At 39.6% G+C, this 20,641-nt stretch overlaps 1 protein-coding gene across 3 annotated transcripts in view; it reads left to right on the forward strand.

Annotated features, from left to right (window-relative positions):
* Positions 1–20,641, forward strand: part of LOC140564382 (formin-like) — an 85,995-nt gene that overhangs the window by 49,897 nt on the left and 15,457 nt on the right. For 2 of the 3 annotated variants that reach the window (XM_072689793.1, XM_072689796.1), the window contains 7 exons: positions 957–1,018; positions 1,370–1,458; positions 2,117–2,246; positions 2,433–2,579; positions 3,717–3,776; positions 3,873–3,993; positions 17,563–17,655. In XM_072689793.1, the coding sequence (XP_072545894.1) occupies positions 957–1,018; positions 1,370–1,458; positions 2,117–2,246; positions 2,433–2,579; positions 3,717–3,776; positions 3,873–3,993; positions 17,563–17,655 (702 nt within the window). Of the gene's footprint in view, positions 1–956; positions 1,019–1,369; positions 1,459–2,116; positions 2,247–2,432; positions 2,580–3,716; positions 3,777–3,872; positions 3,994–17,562; positions 17,656–20,641 lie in introns of those variants that run through there. The other variant, XM_072689794.1, reaches the window with a different exon arrangement.

Consider the following 20,641-nt stretch of genomic DNA (forward strand, 5'->3'; position numbering starts at 1 on the left):
TTTCCTTTTTAGTCTCTCCTCTTTCCTCTCCTCTTTACTCTCATAATTTACTCTCTCTTCTCCTTTTTACGCTCCTCTTTCCTCTCATCTCCTTTTTACTCTCCTCCTTACTCCTCTCTCCTTTCCTCTCCTCTCCTTTTTACTCTCTCCTCTCCTCTCCTTTTTACTCTCCTCCTTACTCCTCTCTCCTTTCCTCTCCTCTCCTTTTTACTCTCTCCTCTCCTCTCCTCTCCTTTTTACTCTCTCCTTTCCACTCTCCCCTTACTCTCCTTTTTCCTCTCCTCTTTCCTCTCCACTCCACTCTCCTCTCCACTCCTCCAGAGAGGCAGTACAAATGACTGCAGAACTGTGGTAGTTCTGTATGTGTGGGTCCTGGGGTTAAGCAAGTACAGGCTTCTGGCCATGACCCATGGCCTAGAGGCTTAGTCCTCTCCGTGTGGGTGGGTGTGTGGAACAGAGCGGCAGAAAGATGAGAAATACCCCATGAGTCAAAGCAGCCCCAATCTGAACTTGCATTCACCACAAAACTCATAATCCACATGCTTATCAGCCTTATCAACCAACCTCAGGTCTGCTTAAAACACTTCATTACTGTAGTAAAATGAAGTCTGATGCAGTTTGTCCACATACAGAATGAATACGGGGGGTGTGATTTCTATATTTGGGTCCAATCCAGCAATTTACAGAATACCAACCTTATTCTGCTATTCAAAGCAGTGCTTTGAGTTTATTGGTATTATGTTTCCAAGCCTAAGTATTAGAGGCACTGCCATCCAATAAATCCAGGTACAAACAGGCTCATGAAACAGTGCAGCGTGTAAATGGCTTAAGCTTTCAGGGGAAAATGTGCAAGCGTTCCAAAACAAGGGCTAACACTAACGAGTACAGCGTGCATGCTTTTTTTTATTCTTAATGTCTGTGTGAAGAGCTGCTAATAAACTGATTTACTATTGCAGCTGTTCTTACCGTGGACAACTCTGTGGTGGATCTGGAGACCATTGAGGCTTTATATGAAAATGTGAGTATTTTCAGGGTTTTGTAATCAGATGGTGGTCGAAAATGCAAGCAGGCCTACTGTTCCCTGTAATTTGCATCATATGCGTACTGTGTGTAATATCACAACAGATTAATAATTTGTCACAATAAACAATCTGATAAATTGGAATGTGCAGAGGATTCCTATTCACATAGACTGTGGTGTTGTGCTACTGTTTACCCCGTTCATGATATATTGTTGTTTCAGCAGTATGTTACAGTAATGCATGTATTTCAATGGCAACAATTTTCACTAGATATTTCATGTTCTCTGTGAATGTTTAGGATTTCCAATTTTGAATGTTCTGTCAGTAACTGTTCGAAATTATTACAGAGGGCTCAGAATGATGAGTTGGAGAAGATCAAGAAACATTATGAGACATCGAAAGAGGATGAAGTCAAGCTATTGGACAAGCCTGAACAGTATGACATAAAATCTAGATTATTTGCTGAAGCCGTTTATTACATTAGTTTTGTACAGGCAAAATTAAGCTCCTACGATTACAAGTTTGTACAAGTTTCGTGATGAGATTCTGAGAAACTCAAGAACATCTGCCTCATGGTATTGTAACTTTTTCATTGTATATTATACCGTGTTACTTACCATATTAAGTTATAGTCAGTAGCATATTTTAGAATTTATTAGTTATGTTAAATGAATTTGCTACAAGATTTCAAATGTTCAGTTTAAAGTGTTCAACAAGAACCAACAAGGCCTTTGTTTTTCTCAAAGAGTGGGAAAGTGACTAGAAGTAATTACTGAGAATTACAGTTGAACAGGGTATTTTTCAGGAGAATGAGTCAGGAGTATTCATCTTGTTAGCTTTCATTGTTTTGATTTATTGAGCCTTGCGCTTTGCCTCGAACTGTGCGTGTACTACCTCATATCTTTGATCTTTAAGATAATCACACTTAATTACACTTAGTTACATCCAGATTTTTGCCATTTTTTGACAAAAAGCAGCTTGCCTTGACGCATTTTCTGGTTAGCATGTAAATTGAGAAGAGGTAACCTGTATTCCAGTTCTTGTGGATAGTGTGTGTCACGTCTCTCACTTGTCCTCTTTTCTTTCCTGAAAAGGTTCCTTTATGAGCTCTCCCAGATTCCGGATTTTGCCGGCCGAGCGCAGTGCATCATATTCCAGTCAGTGTTTCTGGACTCCATATCGTCTATTCATCGCAAAGTACAGATCATCTCCACAGTGTGTAAGGTACAACCCAGCAGAGATATCCTATTTTGCTTTATTAGTGCTAAGATCAGTATTGCATTGATGGGATGATAGCTAATTATAATGTCTAGGAAAATGAGTTGCTTTACTGGTGATGGGCAGCTAGGAATAAGTGACATGCATTTAAATTGTTCTTGCTGTAACATGTGTGCTTTTGTATTCCTGCAGGGGCTCCTGGAGGACAGCAGTATTAAAGAAGTGATAGGCCTTGTCCTAGCCTTTGGGAACTACATGAATGGTGGGAATAGGACCAGAGGGCAGGCTGATGGCTTCGGGCTAGAAATCCTTCCAAAATTGAAGGATGTCAAGAGCAGGGTACGTACACACCACCTTACAGTACTTTAAAATGTTTTACCACGGCCTTAATGCAAATTACAACTGATTTACATAAAACCTCTGAAAGGCTTAGTTTTTTAAGTGATGAATTAGTAATATTTTTAATGCCAAAAAGTGTATTTATTGAGTATTTTTACATTACTATACTTTTCAGAATGTTGCTGCGCTTTCTCTTCTAATGTGTGTTTAGTTTAGTTCTCAGATGAGGTGAGCATTAGTTTTTAGCCTAGTTAAGTTTTTAGCATAGTGTGGATCCCTGTTTGATTCCCTGGCTTTCGCTTCACTTTGAGTTTCCTTTATGCGGACACTAATACAGGAAAAGCCACAGTCATGATTGCCTGGTTTTACGTAGCAACCTGTATTCCTATACTTAGCAGGGGTCTCTCGTTCCGTCAGCTTAGATTAGGGCTTTCAATAGTTTTAAATATGTTCCTCGGTGCTGGATTAAAAACAATAGAAGTTGTGTGGTTCCCCCGCCGGTAAAACGGAGCATTCCTACAATACTTAATAAAGTTTTAGATATTATAGTCTGTTTTCATGTTTCACTGTAAAATATTTACTCACTGCAGATTCCTGAGAATGTCTTTTGCTGCTGACTTCTGGGCAGTAATGTCTGTTAATGGCGTCATGAGGCCATCAGGTGGCGCTCTGAACAATGTGGTTAAAACAAAGACTCTGAGGAATTAAAATAGCCAATACCCGATCCACTGGGTTGAATCGAGACATCTCTAGTTAGAAGTTCTAAAGATCTAGAAGATCTAAAGCATTAAGAATTCTAGCTCCTGATGTCATTAACCAACAAAAGGGATTCCCTCTGCAGTATCTACATATATACTTTAAAAAGAAACAATTTTCACTTCATGAGTTGAAATAATTGTTTCCAGCCAACTTTAAAGGAGGTAAAACAGTGAGTTTTGCTGCATTGCTTGCAGGGTTTAAATAATAAAAAAAAAGCAGTAGGAATTTGTTTTAAAAACTTTTAAATAAAAATTGCAGACACATTTCTTTCATGTGGGTTTCTCTAAATGCTTTCAATGTCTTGATTCCCCATTTGATTATTTCTTGTTAAAGCATATTGTGCAATTGTAATCCTTAATTTCATTTTTTAAACCATAGGACAATCGGATCAGCCTTGTGGATTATGTGGTGTCGTACTACTTACGAAACATAGATGAGGTAAAATAATTACAAGTGTGCTTTATCGTGAGTGATATTTTTTTCTGTCTGGGTAGGAAGTATTTTTTTTAATTACTTATATGTATTTTGTTTCAGAATGCAGGAACGGATAAGAGTGTCTTCCCACTGCCTGAGCCTCAGGATTTTTTTCTGGCTGCTCAAGTCAAGTTTGATGACCTCTCAAAGGACCTGCGAAAGCTAAAGAGGGATCTCACAGGTATTGAAATGGAGGGAATTCTTTCATTTTACTATTTCTAAAGCATAGAAAAAAATATTGTTTCTATAAAGAAATCATGTCGCTTTTGAATAGCTTTACAGTACCTCTGTCCTGCAGGGTTTTTTTCTTTGCATTTTCCATTAAATGGCACTTTTGTGGTTTCATGAAAAAAAAAAAAGCTTCAATTTGTTTGCACACAGCCATTTTCCAATCTCTCATCTTTTGAGTCCTATTACGAATTTAATTACTATATTAGGGGACGTCTGTAATAAAACTGTACACATCTCCTCAGCGATGAAACTCCAGGCAGCAATAAAAAACAGATGAGCCAGTTTACTTACTCTTTGCATTACATGAGTCTCATGATTATGGTCCATTCACAATGTAGGGGTCCAAACAATCAACAAGACGCTGGAGTACAGAAGTCCTGGCTCTTATTTCAGTTTTGGGTAAAGTAAAGTTCCAATTTTAATTTAGTGATTTGAAAAGTGTGTAATATCTAGAAGTGGATCTCTTCAGGATACACACCCTAATAAATATGGTGCACAGCAGCGGTATATCTGGACAAGAGAAACACTAAGTTTAGTGGGGGGAAAAAACTAAATGGTAGATAATTCTACCTTTGTAGCGGAGGACTGAGAAAAACACAGACGTGGCCGACCTTGGCGGACATAAATTCACAGAGGAGCCTTCAAGACGCCATGTAAATGTAATCTTGTCAGAAAAAAAAAAAGAAAAGTTAACTTTTTGTGTGACTGGTATGTAAATGATCCCTATTCCTGGCTATATTGGCTGCACTATATTGTATCTCACTCAGTAAGCAGCCCAGGCTGAAACAGTTAACTTTAGAGTGAACGGGCAGGTTAAACTTCTGTAGGCTAAATACATATAAATGGGTTTAATGGACACCATAAAAACTGTATATTCTAAACGGGCTGTTTTTGCAGCTCGTTTTCCATATAAGAACTGGGACAAGAACAATATGCTTTAAAGCATCAATTGTGTTTACATGATAAACTCGTATTAATAACATTTTGGATTTTCATGATATGGCCCCTTTGACATCTCATGCCACTGGCTGTAACAACTTTTAATGTTCTATAATCTTAAATTAATTTTATAACTCCTCTCTATTCTACTTTTTGTTATTGTATTATGGATCTCGCACGCATTCTCAAAAACCTGTTGATGAGAAAGCATTCATTAGAAGTAAAGGTGTTTGTAGAGGTCTGTTACCCTCTAACCGTCTACCCGCTCCTCTATAAGCAGCCGGGAGGTTGAGGGTCATGCTCCCGTCAGCCCTGGGTGTCTGCGATTATTTAAATCAAGCAATAATACGACATATGAAACCAATTTAGATAAGTCCTCTCTCCTCTCCCCTCTGTTCACAAATCACAGTTAAAAAACCCTGATCCTCACTGACCCGCAGGGGAAAAAACACAAAGTAATCTACAAAAGAGTCGCCTACCCACCTCAAGCTGTCTGTCAGTCATTTATAGGGAAAAATGGAAGACTTGGAGACAATAAATACAACATAAGGGGCTTAGCATTTGATCTGTACCGCAGCAAAAAACTTTAAAAGTCTCGCCTTCACGTCCTCGGGGTACTGGCACTAAAATCGTAAGGCAAAAATTACAGCGCTTTGGAAGGAGAGGGCCTTCTACGTATTTATTTTTTTATCCCCACCACGAGCTGAGCGAGATAAATATTTATGCTGTGCTATCATGAGCCACCCTAAAGAAACCAAGTGTTCTTAATTATACCATTTGCAATACACCTCCTTAGATTCCTTAGATTCTGGTACTGAAAAAAGGGTTAGTGCTCGAGTTGCTCATGTGACAGAAGGCCGTTTTTGGAGATACTTCTTGTAAGGGTAATGGTTTAACACAGTCTGCTGGAGACTGTTTATTACAGTGGCAGAGTATGTGAACATGGTCTCAGTAAGACTGTATAGTACTGTTTAAAATTCAGAGACCATCCTTCATTTGTTTCATTTCCAGTCAGAATGGCTGTTAAGTACAAGTTATTGATGTTTCAGAGGAGATTAGATAGTCCACACTGAGTCAATGGAGTTGTTTTGAGTTTTTAAGTTGAAACTTCATGATAAATGATCACATGATTTCAAAGATCCAGAATACGTGAGACACCTGCTTGTCATAATACATTACTTTTAAGGAGAAAGTATAAAAGTTCCAAATTGTCAGCTAATCTTAAACCCCCTATACATTTAAAAAAAGGTTCACTGAGCTAACTGCGCTAATGATACCGGTGAGGAATAAAAACAAGGGAACCCAAGAAAAAGAAATGGCTTAAAACACACAGCGAGAGAAGGCTATCTTGGTGTTGAGGGACTTATGGGTCACTCACTCTGTGCTGTTTTTCCAGCACCCATGGTGTGGAACATGGGCCAGGGCATGGGGTCATCTTCGGATGCCTCAGGGCCCTTTCTCAGCACTCATCTCTGTTGCTTTCTGCTGTTGAGCAGAGTCTTTTTTTTTTGTTTGTTTCTTGTGAAGGACTAGTGGCACATCAAAACTGTGGCACACTGAACCTAGAGCGGGGTGTCTCAATCCTGGACCACTGCCCTGCACATACTTGGTGCCTTATCTTCCCAGCTAATTAACAAACCTTACCCAAGTTGATCTGGGTGTGGTAGGGCTGCATAAGGTTAAATTCTAAACTCTGCATAAATATGGTACTCCAGGACAAGCATTAACAAGCACACTCCTAGATTAACACTGCCTTATGCTGAAGACTTCAGGTTTGGATTCCATTAGGGAATAGCTCTGGAAATCAGAGATGGGAACAAGCCACTGAGTTGCAAGTAACAAGTTAGTCTTGAGACTTGAGTCTAGATTAAAGTTCCATTTAAACACTGGACACAAACATTGATGTTGATGGTAATATAACACATAAATGATGGCTTGTTGTTAGTAAAATAGTTTTTTTATGTACAAATAGTAAGCATGTGATTTTGGTCGGGGCACAATGCAGTTTTACTACACACCTCTTTACAACCCTGTTATTTTGCCTTTGATTGGCTGGTTTTCGTTAATGTGATGGCTCACAGTTGCCCCCTAGTATAGCATAGTTTTGAGTCCAAGTGTTGCTGTCTTCTCTGTGTCCAGTTGGCAATATGTGTTGTTAGTTAGATGAGCAGGCTGTAGCTGGTTTGCTGGGATTGTTTTTCAGCCTAGCAGCCACCTAGCACCTGCCCAAATCTACTCGCTTCCCCAGGCACGGTTAGCCTTAGTGCTTTACTAAGGTTGGCCTTTTTCAAAATGGTGCTGCACCTGGTCGGCTAGCGTTCTCTTGCTTCTCCGAAAGTATTCTCTAAAGCCTTTTATTAGAGGACTGGGTGACTTTCAAAACCTCTAATTGAAGTAATAATCTTATTCTATTAGTATATACTTCAAAAATAGTTTGTACTTTCCTCACTGCTTGTGTTCATGTACCATCACCTGAAAAGCATACTACCACATGTGTTATCATGTGACTCTGCCTCTTTCAGTCATTGAAGCAACATGTAGAACTCAAAGCACCGAGCCAACAAAGCAACTCGAGCAGCTTATATAGTTCAAATTATTCATGAAAAACATCAATGAATCGTGATATCTTCTCACTCGGCGCTAGCTAGGTGTATGTTAAAAGAACATCAGTAAAATAAGCCAGGACGTAACCATTTGGGGGTTTTAGAATTGGCTTGTTTTACAGCTGTTTTAGTTATAGTCATATCTTCAAGAAAAAGAGACAAGTTCACAGTACGTTCTGTACTAAACTCACAATATTAATCTGTGCCAAGGTCAATACAATGTTACAATCAGCATGAATAACAGTTATGTATGTATTTCTTTATTTATTTAGTTAGTTAGTTAGTTAGTTTATTCATTACTCCTCCAAAATGACTAAATCCATTCTAAATGGATTTTGCAGATGACAGATCCACTAAAATTACTCCAACTGCACATGAGATAAAGTGTGTTTGAGTTTTATTAAAGAAATAATAATAAAAAAAATTATATATTTCTGGGGATTTTGGGAGCATGTTTCAAGCCATCTGTGCTCCTCCTAAACCTTTGAACCTTCATAGCTGAACAAACTGAACTTTCTCTAAAATAGCCACTTCTTTATGCAATGTCTGACTCTGGTCCAAGTCATTTGACTCCACACCTCACCTTTATGAACACTCTGCTTAAGTTCCAGAGGAAAAAAAAAACACATGCTGGAATATAAATCAGGATCTAAGTGCTGATCTAAACAGGTATTGCTCATGTTTAGTTGGTGCATTTCTGTGCTGTATTCACCAACATTGGGCCCACACAGCTTCCTTGCACAATCCCTCCTCAGCCACACCAGAAGAGAGCAGCTCCAGTCCCAAAGCCTCCGGGACTGCTTTCTGCTTTAGAACAATGGTGCAAAACAAAAGCGGTCATTCTGTGTTTACTGTGGATGGAAAGGGTTTTTCATGTACAGCCAAGCATCAATCATTGCTAGAAGAGTGGCATAACAACATATGAAACTGCCCCATGTCGCTCCCATGTTAGATTTTTTTCCCCTCCCTTTATGGTCAGACCTGTCAGCTGTTTTGATTGTGCTGCTCATGAGGCATGTAATTACCATGCGAAGCAATACCGCAAACTTGTAAACTATATAACCGACTTCTTGAGGACCTTGGCTTCTTAATTTTCCCTTATATATTCGTGTGTGTGTGTGTAATATACAGAAACACAAACATGAACGGATGAGTAATAGCTATCAAAGAATTACAGTCCTTGGACTGGAGATGGTGGTTTGTTTCCAGATGAAACACTTGTAAAGATGTTTCTCTGGACCAGGGAGACCGAACACACAGCCTGTGGCACTTACTCTGATGTTACTGTATGTGTGCCAGTGTGAGATGTAATTTCAAGACTTGAACTTTTAAACTTCAGGATTATTAGTCAGATACTTATCTTAAAACGTTTTAATTCTAAGCGAATATAAATGCTTTGGTACCTACTATGACAGTAAATATAAATTATACACAAGTTCAGTTACTCACAGTGTGAGCTTTGACTTGATCAAAAAATATTGACCAAAATTACATTGAAGTCCCTTAAACCAGTGATTATTACCCTGTTTTAGCATGCAGCCTTGTCGCCTTCTCAACACTCAAGAAGTCTTGCTTTACGTTTCTATGCATTTGGAGGGCAGGAACATCATATCACTGACCATCATAGACTAAGCCTCTAGTCCATCTCTTTTGTAAACAGGTTGCATTGCTAGTCTGTAATAGGACACATTGTGGCTACCGTGTAGCTACCTTTAGCAGTTGATTAACATGTAGTGTTAAAACACAAAGGTTAGTGAGCTGAGCTGTTTGGTTCAGAGTTGCACTTATTTTGCCAGCCTTGCCACTGAGAGAGAGCACAAAACCCAACCTGGAAAACATATGAATTGAGGCATGGTCTTAACTCACGAAATAAAAAAACATATTCTGCACAGATGATGCATTGTTTAGATCTATACTATACATGTAAGAGATGATGCTCATATTCCATATTTTTTTTCTTCTGATTTTAACCATAATCTTTTGTTTTTGTTTGTTTGTTTTAAGGCGCTTAATACAGTCATACCGTAAAACTGTGTGATTTTCGGACTTTCTGGTTATCTCACTGTGAAAATATCAAGCCATAACGTCTCAAGTTATGTCACTACAGGATAGAGCGTTAGGCCTACATGAGGTTGTATTTCTGTTCTCAGAATTATGCCACATCATACTACACGTTCCAAGCAGGTGAATGGAATAGAGCTCAGACTGATCCTCTGTGGTGCCATTCAGTCAGTCTCATCTCTTTTAATGATCACACCGATCCTTAATGGCCCCACATACGTCACTCTCCCACCTCCAGCTACTAGTCAGTCCGTTTGGAGACAATGCTATATTATTCTAGCCACTCTGCTGCTGGGCATTTCTTTGGAATAACAATACAAGACAAACATCAGTTGAGCCCTCATGCTAAGACATTGAAATGCTGCTTTTTCCTTTTAATCCTCTGCAGTCCTTGATGATGACAGGGCCAAATAAGTAAATGCGCACGCACACACACACACACACACACACACACGGTTTTAGATGTCATGTTTTGGAAAATCTTTCAGGAGAGGAGACTTTTGTCTGGCCAGGCGCTCCGTGGTTATTTATATACCACGCAGTGGATCATTTCCATCACAGCAAAGCTGAAGAATTTCAGCAGATAATCCACAATTATATACAACCCCAGAGCGCTGTCAGAGCTCTGTATAAATCCCAGCTATTACCTTCAGGCTGGCCGAGGCCCGCTCGCCTCCATAAATCAGCTCTTGGTCCCCTTTTTTTTTTACCCAATGCACAGTCAGCTATCTGTACAAGTAGTCTCAGATACTTAAGCTACCATGGGTAGCACTGGTTTTATACCAGGTTTACAGTGTGAACATTAGCATTTGATCCTTCACCCCATACATTACATTTGTGTCTGGGTGTAAAATCTTTGACCTGCATATCCTTCATTTCTGTTAAACTGTAAACTCTGTCTACACGCCTGATTTACCCAGTTATGTTCATACCGGAATTGTTCAGGTTTGTTTTCAACAGATTTTCTTAGAGCTTCATTAAGCACAAATATTACAAACTCTTGATTTACATTTGGTTTCCTTATAGTCCCTTTTTGTACAGCTTTTTTAAAACCCACAAGTATTTTCACTTTTCAGTGAAAGTAAAGTGTTTTTCATTAATTTTCTTGGCTACATGAACTGGCTAAACTTTTAAAGTTTATTTTCATTCATCACAGTTCGCACTAGCTAGCTAACATTTACTTCACCTTGAGTTCACATCTCTCTCTCTCTCTCTCTCTCTCTCTCTCTCTCTCCCCCTCCCCCCCCCACCCCCCACAGCAGTTTACACTAGTTATTCAATATTCACTTCACCTTGGATTCACGCTAGCTAGCTAACAATCACTTCTTCTTTGATTCATAAACCTTGCTCTTGCTCACGCTTTCTCTCTCTCTCCCTCCCAGCCGGAGTACCTGCTTTTCTCGGCTGGACGTATGCATAATGCAGTTCTTTTCATTTTATCCTACGGTCATTTTTTTTTTTGTGTGTGTCGGCGGTACATTTTGAAGTAGCCCCAAAAATTCTCCTGCAACCTTACAATTTTCACCCACAGCTGCCTTCTGCAGCTCTGCCTTCACAAATAATTCTAATTAGATGGCATGAGACTTTGAAAGCCGAGCCAAATATGAACAGTGTGTAAAATCCCTAGGCAGCCCCCAAAAACAAACCTCACAGGGTTGGACTGTTTCATCATTTGTGGGTTGGTAGGCATTACAGATACTCAAATGAATGTGCCCAAGTGAGTTTTTCATAAATTATCCCCTTTAAAATGCATTTTGTCCAAAGACGTGTAAAGATGATTGGAATTTGTTGCTAAGATGAGTAGAAATAGTGAAGTTTATTTTTTAAATTATTTTAATCAGTTGTTTTGGCCCATTTCACATAATCACCTGATAGCTACATATGTAGCATATTCAGCATTAGGAACTTCTTCAGTCTTATGTCGCGGGAGAGCATATACTCAACAATTCAACATTAGTCTTTTTGAACAAATGTGGGAAACCTTAAACATAATGACACCCCTTTTTTAATGTGTCCAAAGAGATATTCGAAAAAAGTGACAGAACACCAACAAAACACATAACGACTGGGAATAAAACACAAAAAGGCAGTCTGCCTCTGGCGCCCTGTTCACAAGTCCCGTCTGAGCACATGCAGTGCGGTGGTGACTGAGACTGTCCCACTCGGTCCTCTGTAAAAGGGCCCTCACCTTTAAAGGCCATGCCCACTCCTGACATTTAGGGCCATTTAAACGGGAGCCCAGTGTCTGATTTGCCACAGTGATGGATGCTTTAACCTCACTCAGACCTTTCTCTGAAACACTAACCTCCCCTGAATGCTAAACGAGCTCTAGTTGTCTTTGTTCCGTTGCGTTGGTCTTCCTTGGTCGGAAGCATTACCTTACACTGGCTGCTAATATAATGCAACACTACATGACCATGCCCACGCTATCCTGTGCTTTGCTCTATATAGGCTCATTGGGGATGTAGTGAGGGTCACAACCTCAGACTTGTTTTGGGAGAGAATTGGTCTTCAGTCAACCTGTGATGTAGAAATGAATGTTGAATAATGATATTGCTCTACATTTGACACTGCGAGTGCACATGCACACGACATTCCCTCCAATCATCTGTAAACCCACTTTTATTATGTTAGCCTGTAGCAAGGTTTTGCCGTTCTCGAATAGTATTCTATTTTAAGCTGTTGTGGTGTTCTATATCTGGCCCTCTTGGACCAATTTGGCTTATGTTATCATTTTATTTACCTCTGAGGATATTAAGGTTTATTTGGATTTGGTCTCACTACTGTTTTTAAATGGTTCTTGGCCCAGACTGTGTGTACTGGTTATTGTGACATTTTGCTTGTGTTTCACATGGTCTCACACTGCCTACTATTACATGGAGAGTGACAAACATTATTGAGATTGCAAATAAGTTTTACAGAGCACTAGGCCTTGCCCCTACAGCAACTAAAGTACTTAAAATGTAATGTAGCAATTCAAAGAATTTGTATTGACGCTAGATGCTACTATGTATTTTAAAATTCCTAGGCATAAAATATTACACTTACTAAATAATTTAATTTAATTAAATCACAAACCTTAATTCTTTGTGGCATGGATTATACAAGGTAAGAAAATATTTCTTTGAGATTCTGGTTCATGTCGATTCCTGCACTTTTAATGCTCCAAATTTCTCATTCAACCACATTTCAGATTTTTCATCCTGAAATCTGTACTAAATGTATGGACATTTTAATAAAGAGTAAAACATTGCCCTTAGGCCCACCATCTTATTGACACTGGTGTACTGACGTTGGTTAACACTAGCCATTCATTTAAAACATTTAAAACCAGCATCCTTATTTTATTTTTTTTTTTACCCCAATGGGGTTATTTGCCTGTGGGGAGCCTGCGTAGATACCACATGGGCACACACTGGAGCATCCTCACATGCTTTCGGGCAGGCCTTTGCGCGCTACATGATGCTGCCTGACGACGACCACAAACAATGACTTTCTGGTTTTGGTTTGATATTTTTTTGTAAGCTTTGTTGTTCTTGAGGCTTCCTTCTTGTGGCTGAACTTTGTCTAGACCACTATGAGGAAGTGGAGCCTTAGAATCAAATCACTTCTGTGTCGATTCCTCTGTAGAGGGTCCGAGGTTTTGCAATGTTGAATGCTGAATCACCTGAGGCCATTTATGGTGTGTGGTATGTCAAGAGAGGGGTTGAGGATAAGGAGAGTGAAGGGAGGGGAGAAGCTATGTCTCACACAAAGACAAGGAACTTTTACATGGAAGCTCAAAAGCATGTTTCAGTTCAAAAACACTCTCTAGGTGGATATACTTGATGGTTAAGCAAAGAAAAATCATTAATTATTGAGACAAAAGAAGAGTAGGTAACTAATCAAATAATGGCATAGGTTTTTTCAGGCTTTTGAGGACTCTGGGAGCAAGGTAAATGAAAAGTAAGGAAGCAGAGAAAAAGACAGTCTAAGAAAATAAGCATATCTAAAAGAACCCCAGTATTAAATCCATCTTCGCCAGCAAGACAAAATGCTATGGTAACTTTTAAAATTTCATTGCTTTTGCAGTATATTTCAAAGTAGAGCTGGGCAAGATCACTGTACTCAGTATGGGAGAGTATCCAAATAGTAGTTAAAGAATCTGTTGCCTGGATGGATTGTGAAAATAGCTTTAAGTATTGTGATATAGTATTTTCACCTTTCACCAGCTCTTTTTCAGAGAGACAAGGGCATGTGCAGAGTGTTCATGTGCTCAATAATTCCACATACAAAATATTAACACAGCAAATATGAAACATTAACAGTTTCCAAAAAATCCCTGCCCCAGGCTGCTGTCCTCTGTAAAGACTACTGGCAGCTTTTTCCACAGCAGCGACAGCCCAGTTTATGTTGTGTTGTGATGCTTATTTAGGAGCACAGCTCATGTTGAGTTAGTATTTATTGCCCTGATTAATGACTACCAGGTGAAAAAAAAACAAAACAACGCTATTTGCACTGTTCTTATATATTGTAACCCAAGAAGGCTTGTTTGGAAGAACTAAAAACTGAAGTTAAAGGGGTGCCAAGCCATTGAGTGTGTGTGAGAACAGTTGTTTGGCAGGACAACAAAGCCGAGCTTTGGCACAAACAACACAAACATGTGTCTCAGACTCAGGATGGGTCAAACCCAATCCACCATATGGTGCAGGGACTGATCAAGAGTCTCCGTCTAATTGTGGTGATCTAAGATGAAGTCACCCTTGTCCATGTAGTTGTTCTCATTAGAATGTAATGGGTGAAAACTGAGTGTAGATCAGCCCCTGGACCCAGAGAAGTTGGGAAAAGCATGAACCTAGCTAGGGCTGGTTAATATTTAAAGATATTCGATATTTAGTAAATTGTGTCCTGCATACAAAATGTTCTTCATTCATTTTCCCCCTATTCCATCCAATGAAACAGGACTATATAAATAAAACTATACTCTCTGTATGTCATGGTGACAAGTTATCACAATTTGATAAAATTATCATGTTGACCAACCTTAAACGTAACCTTAACAATAAGCAGTGTTTACAGTCAAAAACAATAAAAAAAAGAGATGCTTTGAGTTCTATTCCTTTAAATTCTGCAAAACTATTACTGCTCACTTGAAAACTTGACTGTATGCATGCAAACACTCAATATGCACTTCATTAGAAACACTTGTTTTGGACCCCATCAAAAGATTTATTTAGATGTAAACACGTCATATACTGATGTTTAGCAGCTGTTCTGGATGTGTTTAAAGGATCTGCCCCTTCTTTTTTTGTGGTTAACCACATAACCACTTGATATGCCAACAAGACAATGCAGGATGCCACACCACTCATCAAGTGGTGGAGTGGGTTGAGGATTATGAATGTTCAGGTGATGTCAGGGCCAACACAATCACCAGTTTGAATACTATTGAGAATGTGTTACACTGTGTTGGCAAATGTGTTCGAGAAACGGATCCAACCGCTGTAAGACGTCTGTGGGAATTAAATAATTTACACCGTCTCCTTATGTTTGTGGACACCTCGTCTAATAAATGTCTTCAGCTACTTTAAGTTGCACCCATTGCTGACACTGATGTGCAAATGCACCACACAGCTTGTTTAGTCCCTGTAGAGAAATATTGTAATATAGTATTAATAAGAAATGTAGTATTAAGAATCTAGTGGAAAACCTTCCCTGGACAGTAGAGACCGTTACTCCAACAAAAGCAGGGTAAACTCTTAGAAAACCTTGATTTCAGAAGAAACAATGAATGAACATGTGTTCCAATACTTTTGTTCACACAGTGTATATCATTTTAAGAAAGATTATGCAAAGTGAAGCAGTGTACTGCAGTTATCAAAGCCTGTTAGAAGAGGACACCCTTTAAGAGATGATTTTGGACTGCCTGTGTACAGTTACCAGCCCTCACTGTCATGCCCAATTTTCTGTCACCCCAACCCCTTTTGTTGTTGGTCAGTTTATGACCACACGACTGCTCTTAACCAGGTCATTGTAGTGCATTGTGTCAGACACAGTACAAGTCAAAGCTGGAGTCACATTAGATCGAAAGTGTCCTGCCTGAGTAGTTCTGTGGTGCGGAATGGACCATTGGGCTGGGATTGACCACAGGACTAGAATACTGCTAACATGAGTCATGCATTGCTGTAGATGTAACTGTACACCAGCATTCTGGACTTGCAAGGTAGGGAATTCTTCTTAAGCTAAATTTTGCTGGTTACTTAATGCTCCATTTGTTGGTCTTTTACAGCCTGTTTGCTACTTACTGTGCTTACTGTGTAGCTTTTTTACCTGTGGTCTTCAGAGAATATGTAGTATACATGTGTAACTATGTGTGTCTATTTATGGCTGCTTATGGATATGTTTCATCAGTCCATTCAAATCAAAAGTGACTCAAAAGCAACTTCCAACCAGCAAATGAAACAAAACCGAAGACCAAACCCAAAATAAATTATTAAAGAAGACCATCAGTACACCTGAGCATAACAGACTACATCAGATTTCTGAGTAGTTCTGTCCAGAGGAGGATGGGCCCACCTTTGTGAGTCTTGGTTCTTCCCAAGGTTTCTTCCTCCAGCTCCAGGGTTTTTTTTTACTCGCCCCTTTCACCTTTGACTTTCTCACTGGGGATTTTATGTGTTGTTGATTTTTGTTGTTGTTGCATTGCTGGAATTCTGTAAAGCTGCTTTGAGACATCAGTTGTAAAAAGCGCTACACAAATAAATTTGTGGTTTTGATTTGATTTGTGGTATGATGCACTTGATCTGGCACAGCAATGACGGCATCAAAACATGCCGATATAGTTCCTAAAGGACAATAATGCAGATCAGAAACGCTAGGGGCAACGTTCCAGTTACCAGAAATAATGTAATAGCACCATTTTGGTCCTACAGTTACCATTTCCAGGAACCAGTTACCTGATTGTGTGACAATCAGTAAAAATGCACTGCCAGAAAAGCTGACTCAGCTCCTGAAAGGTTCAGTGATTACCTGATGAGTTGAATCAAGTGTTTTAGAGCCGTGAAAAACGCAAAAACAGGCTGTGTATGGGGTGCCTGAGACTGGGATTAATAACAACCGCAGGCATATGAAAAGGATCTCATAACGCATACTGAGCCACAGACTCATGTCATCGCTACATGCTGAACGTGTTGATGAGAAAAACGTTTACTTTTAAGTTGCACCGCCATCAAATCCTGCTGAAAATGTGAAAAGCCATGCTTTTGATTACAGGAGACTGGGCTGATAATGAAAAGCTTTGTTTCTCTCGTTACATTCTGAACTCGGCCCAAGACCAGTTAAAGAGACTGTCTTTTATAGCCATATGCCGGGGATGTTTTTGTGCACATTCACACTCTGCTTCCTCCTCATCTGTTTTCCTTACAAGACTTTGCTTAACTTAATTGTGAAACGTGTCTGTAATGAGATGTGCAAACTCATATGCCCTTCATTAATCTCCTGCTCGTTTTATACTCCATCTATATTTGAAGAGCCCAGCTGTTAGCTGACATCTGGATCCGCTGTGGTTTCTGCTGATAGCTTGATTGGTCACACAGACAAAGGCTGTAGCTTCAAACCCACCTCATCATATCTCTGCCATTGCTTGATTTGCTAGTAGAAAATAACTCACTTGTCTTTGAAACACACCCCTAAGCCTGCTCTCTGTGGTTCCACGCTTGTTAGTGTCCAGCCAATATAGTCGTCTGGCAGTTGAGGCCACGCTACTTCTGAATAATGATCCTTGGACAATGGGAAACAAATGGCAGTTTTGCACTGCAGTGCTTTGCTTTGTGTTGTGCCTCTGATTCCCAACTTTTCTCACCCCTGGCCCCGACTCAAAAGCCAAATGCAGTGATATCAAATGCTGAACTTGTTTTGTTTGTTTCCCTTCTCTGTAGCTTGTGAAAAGAACATGCAGAAGGTGTGTGCCAACTCCACAGAAGAACACCTCCAGCCATTCAAAGACAAGATGGAGGCCTTCATCGCTACTGGTGAGTGAACAGCAAAAGGAGCAAACCATTGTGGCTGCAGACTGGGCATGGCTGATGTGAATTGCCTCATGCTAGTCACAACATGTTAGCGGGGGGATATTTTGTGTATGCAGGCCAGGTCTAAAGTTGTTTGTGGTTTCTTGTTTGAGCCACAGAGGGGAAGCTTATAAACTGACTGCTTTTGGTTGGTTAGCCGATTGTTGTGGTGGGGCTAGAAAAAATGAGCATTCTGAAAGATGTCGACTTTGTTCATGTTGCCTCCAAATAGACCCCTACTAGGATTTACAATGTTCACAATGTTGTATTGTAATTTTTAGTCCTAAATGACCACTGAAGTTGAAGTCACAGAACGTTTTCTCATTTTCAATTGCGCATTATAATCATTTTTATGTGAGATATCTTACACTCATACACTTCACTTTAAGTTTGCTTACTTTTCCTCACACAAATTCCATCAACACATTTTTGTCATCTAGTTTTCTAAGTATTTCCTCCCCTCCTACTCCTAACCTTACTTCTATGATATGCCCAAGATCTGACCTTGCCTTGTGGTTTTCATGCTCGCGGGGTCTCAGAAGCTAGCCGCAGGTTTGTGGAATGCTAGCAGAGCTCCACTGTATGACAGCTTGAGACTACGCTGTAGATCAGGTTGCCCTAAACCGGCCGTATGTACTCAGTCCTGCAATAAAGCTGGCAGGACATCTCTGACCGGGCTCTCGTAAAGCCTGGCCTACCTCAGCAGGGACAGTTTGGTGGACCACCATGGCAGGGGACGTCATATCACACCCACCACTCTTATGGCCCTTGTCCTAGACAGTTGGCTGCTGCTTTGCACTTTGTCACTGATCGTAAGTGACTAAACACTTTTTAGTTCAGAGCCTTCTCATTATGTTTGTGTGTTGACTGACATTCAGGGCCCTCTATAATATTTGAGACACACTTTTCCTTGATATGTCCCTCTGCTCCACAGGTCAAAATGTAAAATATAATCAATCAGATGTGATTAAAGTACACATTACAGACTTCAATTTAAAGATATTTGCATACAATTTCACCATGTTGAAATTGTAATGCTGTTTTTACACCATCAAAATGATACCAAACACAGGTAAATTAATGGAAAGTTTTTGCCAGTCCCCTGATTAAAATTTAACCGAGCGTACGTTCTGTATGCTAAAGAGAAAACTTGGGGGAACAAGACCCTGAAACAAGCAAGAGCTGAAGATGACTACTTTAGAAGCTTGCCAAAGCATCACCAGAGAAGATACTCCGTGCCTGGTGATGTCTATAACTATTCAAGCAGTCATGGTGTTCAAGAGATATTCAACAAAGTACGAAACATGGCTGCTTTAATGTACACATCATTGCTTTGTCCCAAGCTTTATGGTGCCCTGAAATGAAGGGGACTGTGTAAAAAGTGTTGTAATTTGAATGTGGGGAAAACGAGATGTGTGTAAACACTCCTAAATTAAAGTCTGGAATGTATATTTTAATTAGATTAACTAGCTGCTGTATATTGAAAAATATATTGGAGAAAATTAACATTGCCATATTTTCTTGTAAGAAGTTGAGTGTCAGGTGCATTCATGTCAACATGGGCCAGAATCTCAAAGCGTGTTTTCAACATCTTGTGGAAAACAAAGAATTGAGGCTGTTTTAACAGCGAAAGTGGACCCTACCCAGCACTGGTATTGCTTTCTTAATAAAGATTGCATGGTGAGTGTATGCATGTTTTGTGGACTTGGGAGTCCTGTCCTTAGATCATCACTAAACCTCAAAGCAGACAGTACAGCAAGACAATTGCCACTGGCTACAGTGCTGCCTGAGTTAACAGAGGTACATCCAGAGTATAGATTATCCAGTAGGATACTTGTAAAGCACTCTCTATAAACAAAATTCCTTTGGCTGTTCCCTTGTTTCTGCTTTTTGAAGTACTAGGAGCTTAGCAATGACATTAGCCTTCTCAGAAGCTGATTCCATGGCTTCAGTACACAAAACAAATGGAGATTAAGGCATTTTTAAAAAGTGCAAGATTGTGCAGGCTATTTTAGATGAGGAGGGTTTTGGGTCAGAGCTCTGTTACAGAAGAGAGAAGGACAACTGGTATTTTTGATTCTGCTTCAATGGCTCAGTCATTCAGGGAACCTTCAATGAAGGATTATGCATTTCAGGCTTCTTGATTTGCCAGATGGCACAAGCTTGAAGTAGGAGTGATCTAGTGTGTGAATAAGGGGTATAACAGTAATCAAAATTCAAAGGTTTGATGAAATGGGATCTCAGATCTGATACCTTCAAGATAAATTCTCCAACAGAATGTGCCATCTCAAAAATCACAACCCCTAGAATATAAAATTTAATTCTTTAAATGTATAATTGATTACATTTGTTGTGTACATTGAACATTTGTGCTAGAATTGCTCTGAGTGATGGAGGATGAAGAGAAAAGTGAGGCCTGTTATGCTCTTGCACTCTTGAGCATGGATGGCTGTAGCATTACTGGGGAATGAACTTGTGATCTACATACAGTGCAGGAAATAAGTATTTGACCCCCCCACTGACTTTAAAAGTATTAATACAAAAAAATAATGAAACGTCTCATCATTTTATGCCAGCTTTATTTTAACAGTGACACATAGAATATCAAAAGGAAAACTGAGAAAATTACATGAAATTAGAAAACATTTACTTAAATTTCATTGAAGGAAATAAATATTTGACCCCCTAGTAAAACATCTTTTAATACTTGGTGGCAAAACCCTTGTTGGCAAGCACAGCAGTCAGATGTTTCTTGTAGTTTTCTTTAGGTTTGCACACAGTTCAGGAGTAATTTTGACACAGTCCTCTCTGCAGATCATCTCCAAATCCTTAAGGTTTTTATGGCGTGCATTTGGAAACATAAGGCTTCAGCTCTCTCCATAGATTTTCTATGGGATTGAGTTCAGGAGACTGGCTAGGCCATTCCATGACCTTGATGTGCTTCTTATGG

Source organism: Salminus brasiliensis, chromosome 10 (assembly GCF_030463535.1).
Source record: "Salminus brasiliensis chromosome 10, fSalBra1.hap2, whole genome shotgun sequence".
Classification (NCBI taxonomy): domain Eukaryota; kingdom Metazoa; phylum Chordata; class Actinopteri; order Characiformes; family Bryconidae; genus Salminus; species Salminus brasiliensis.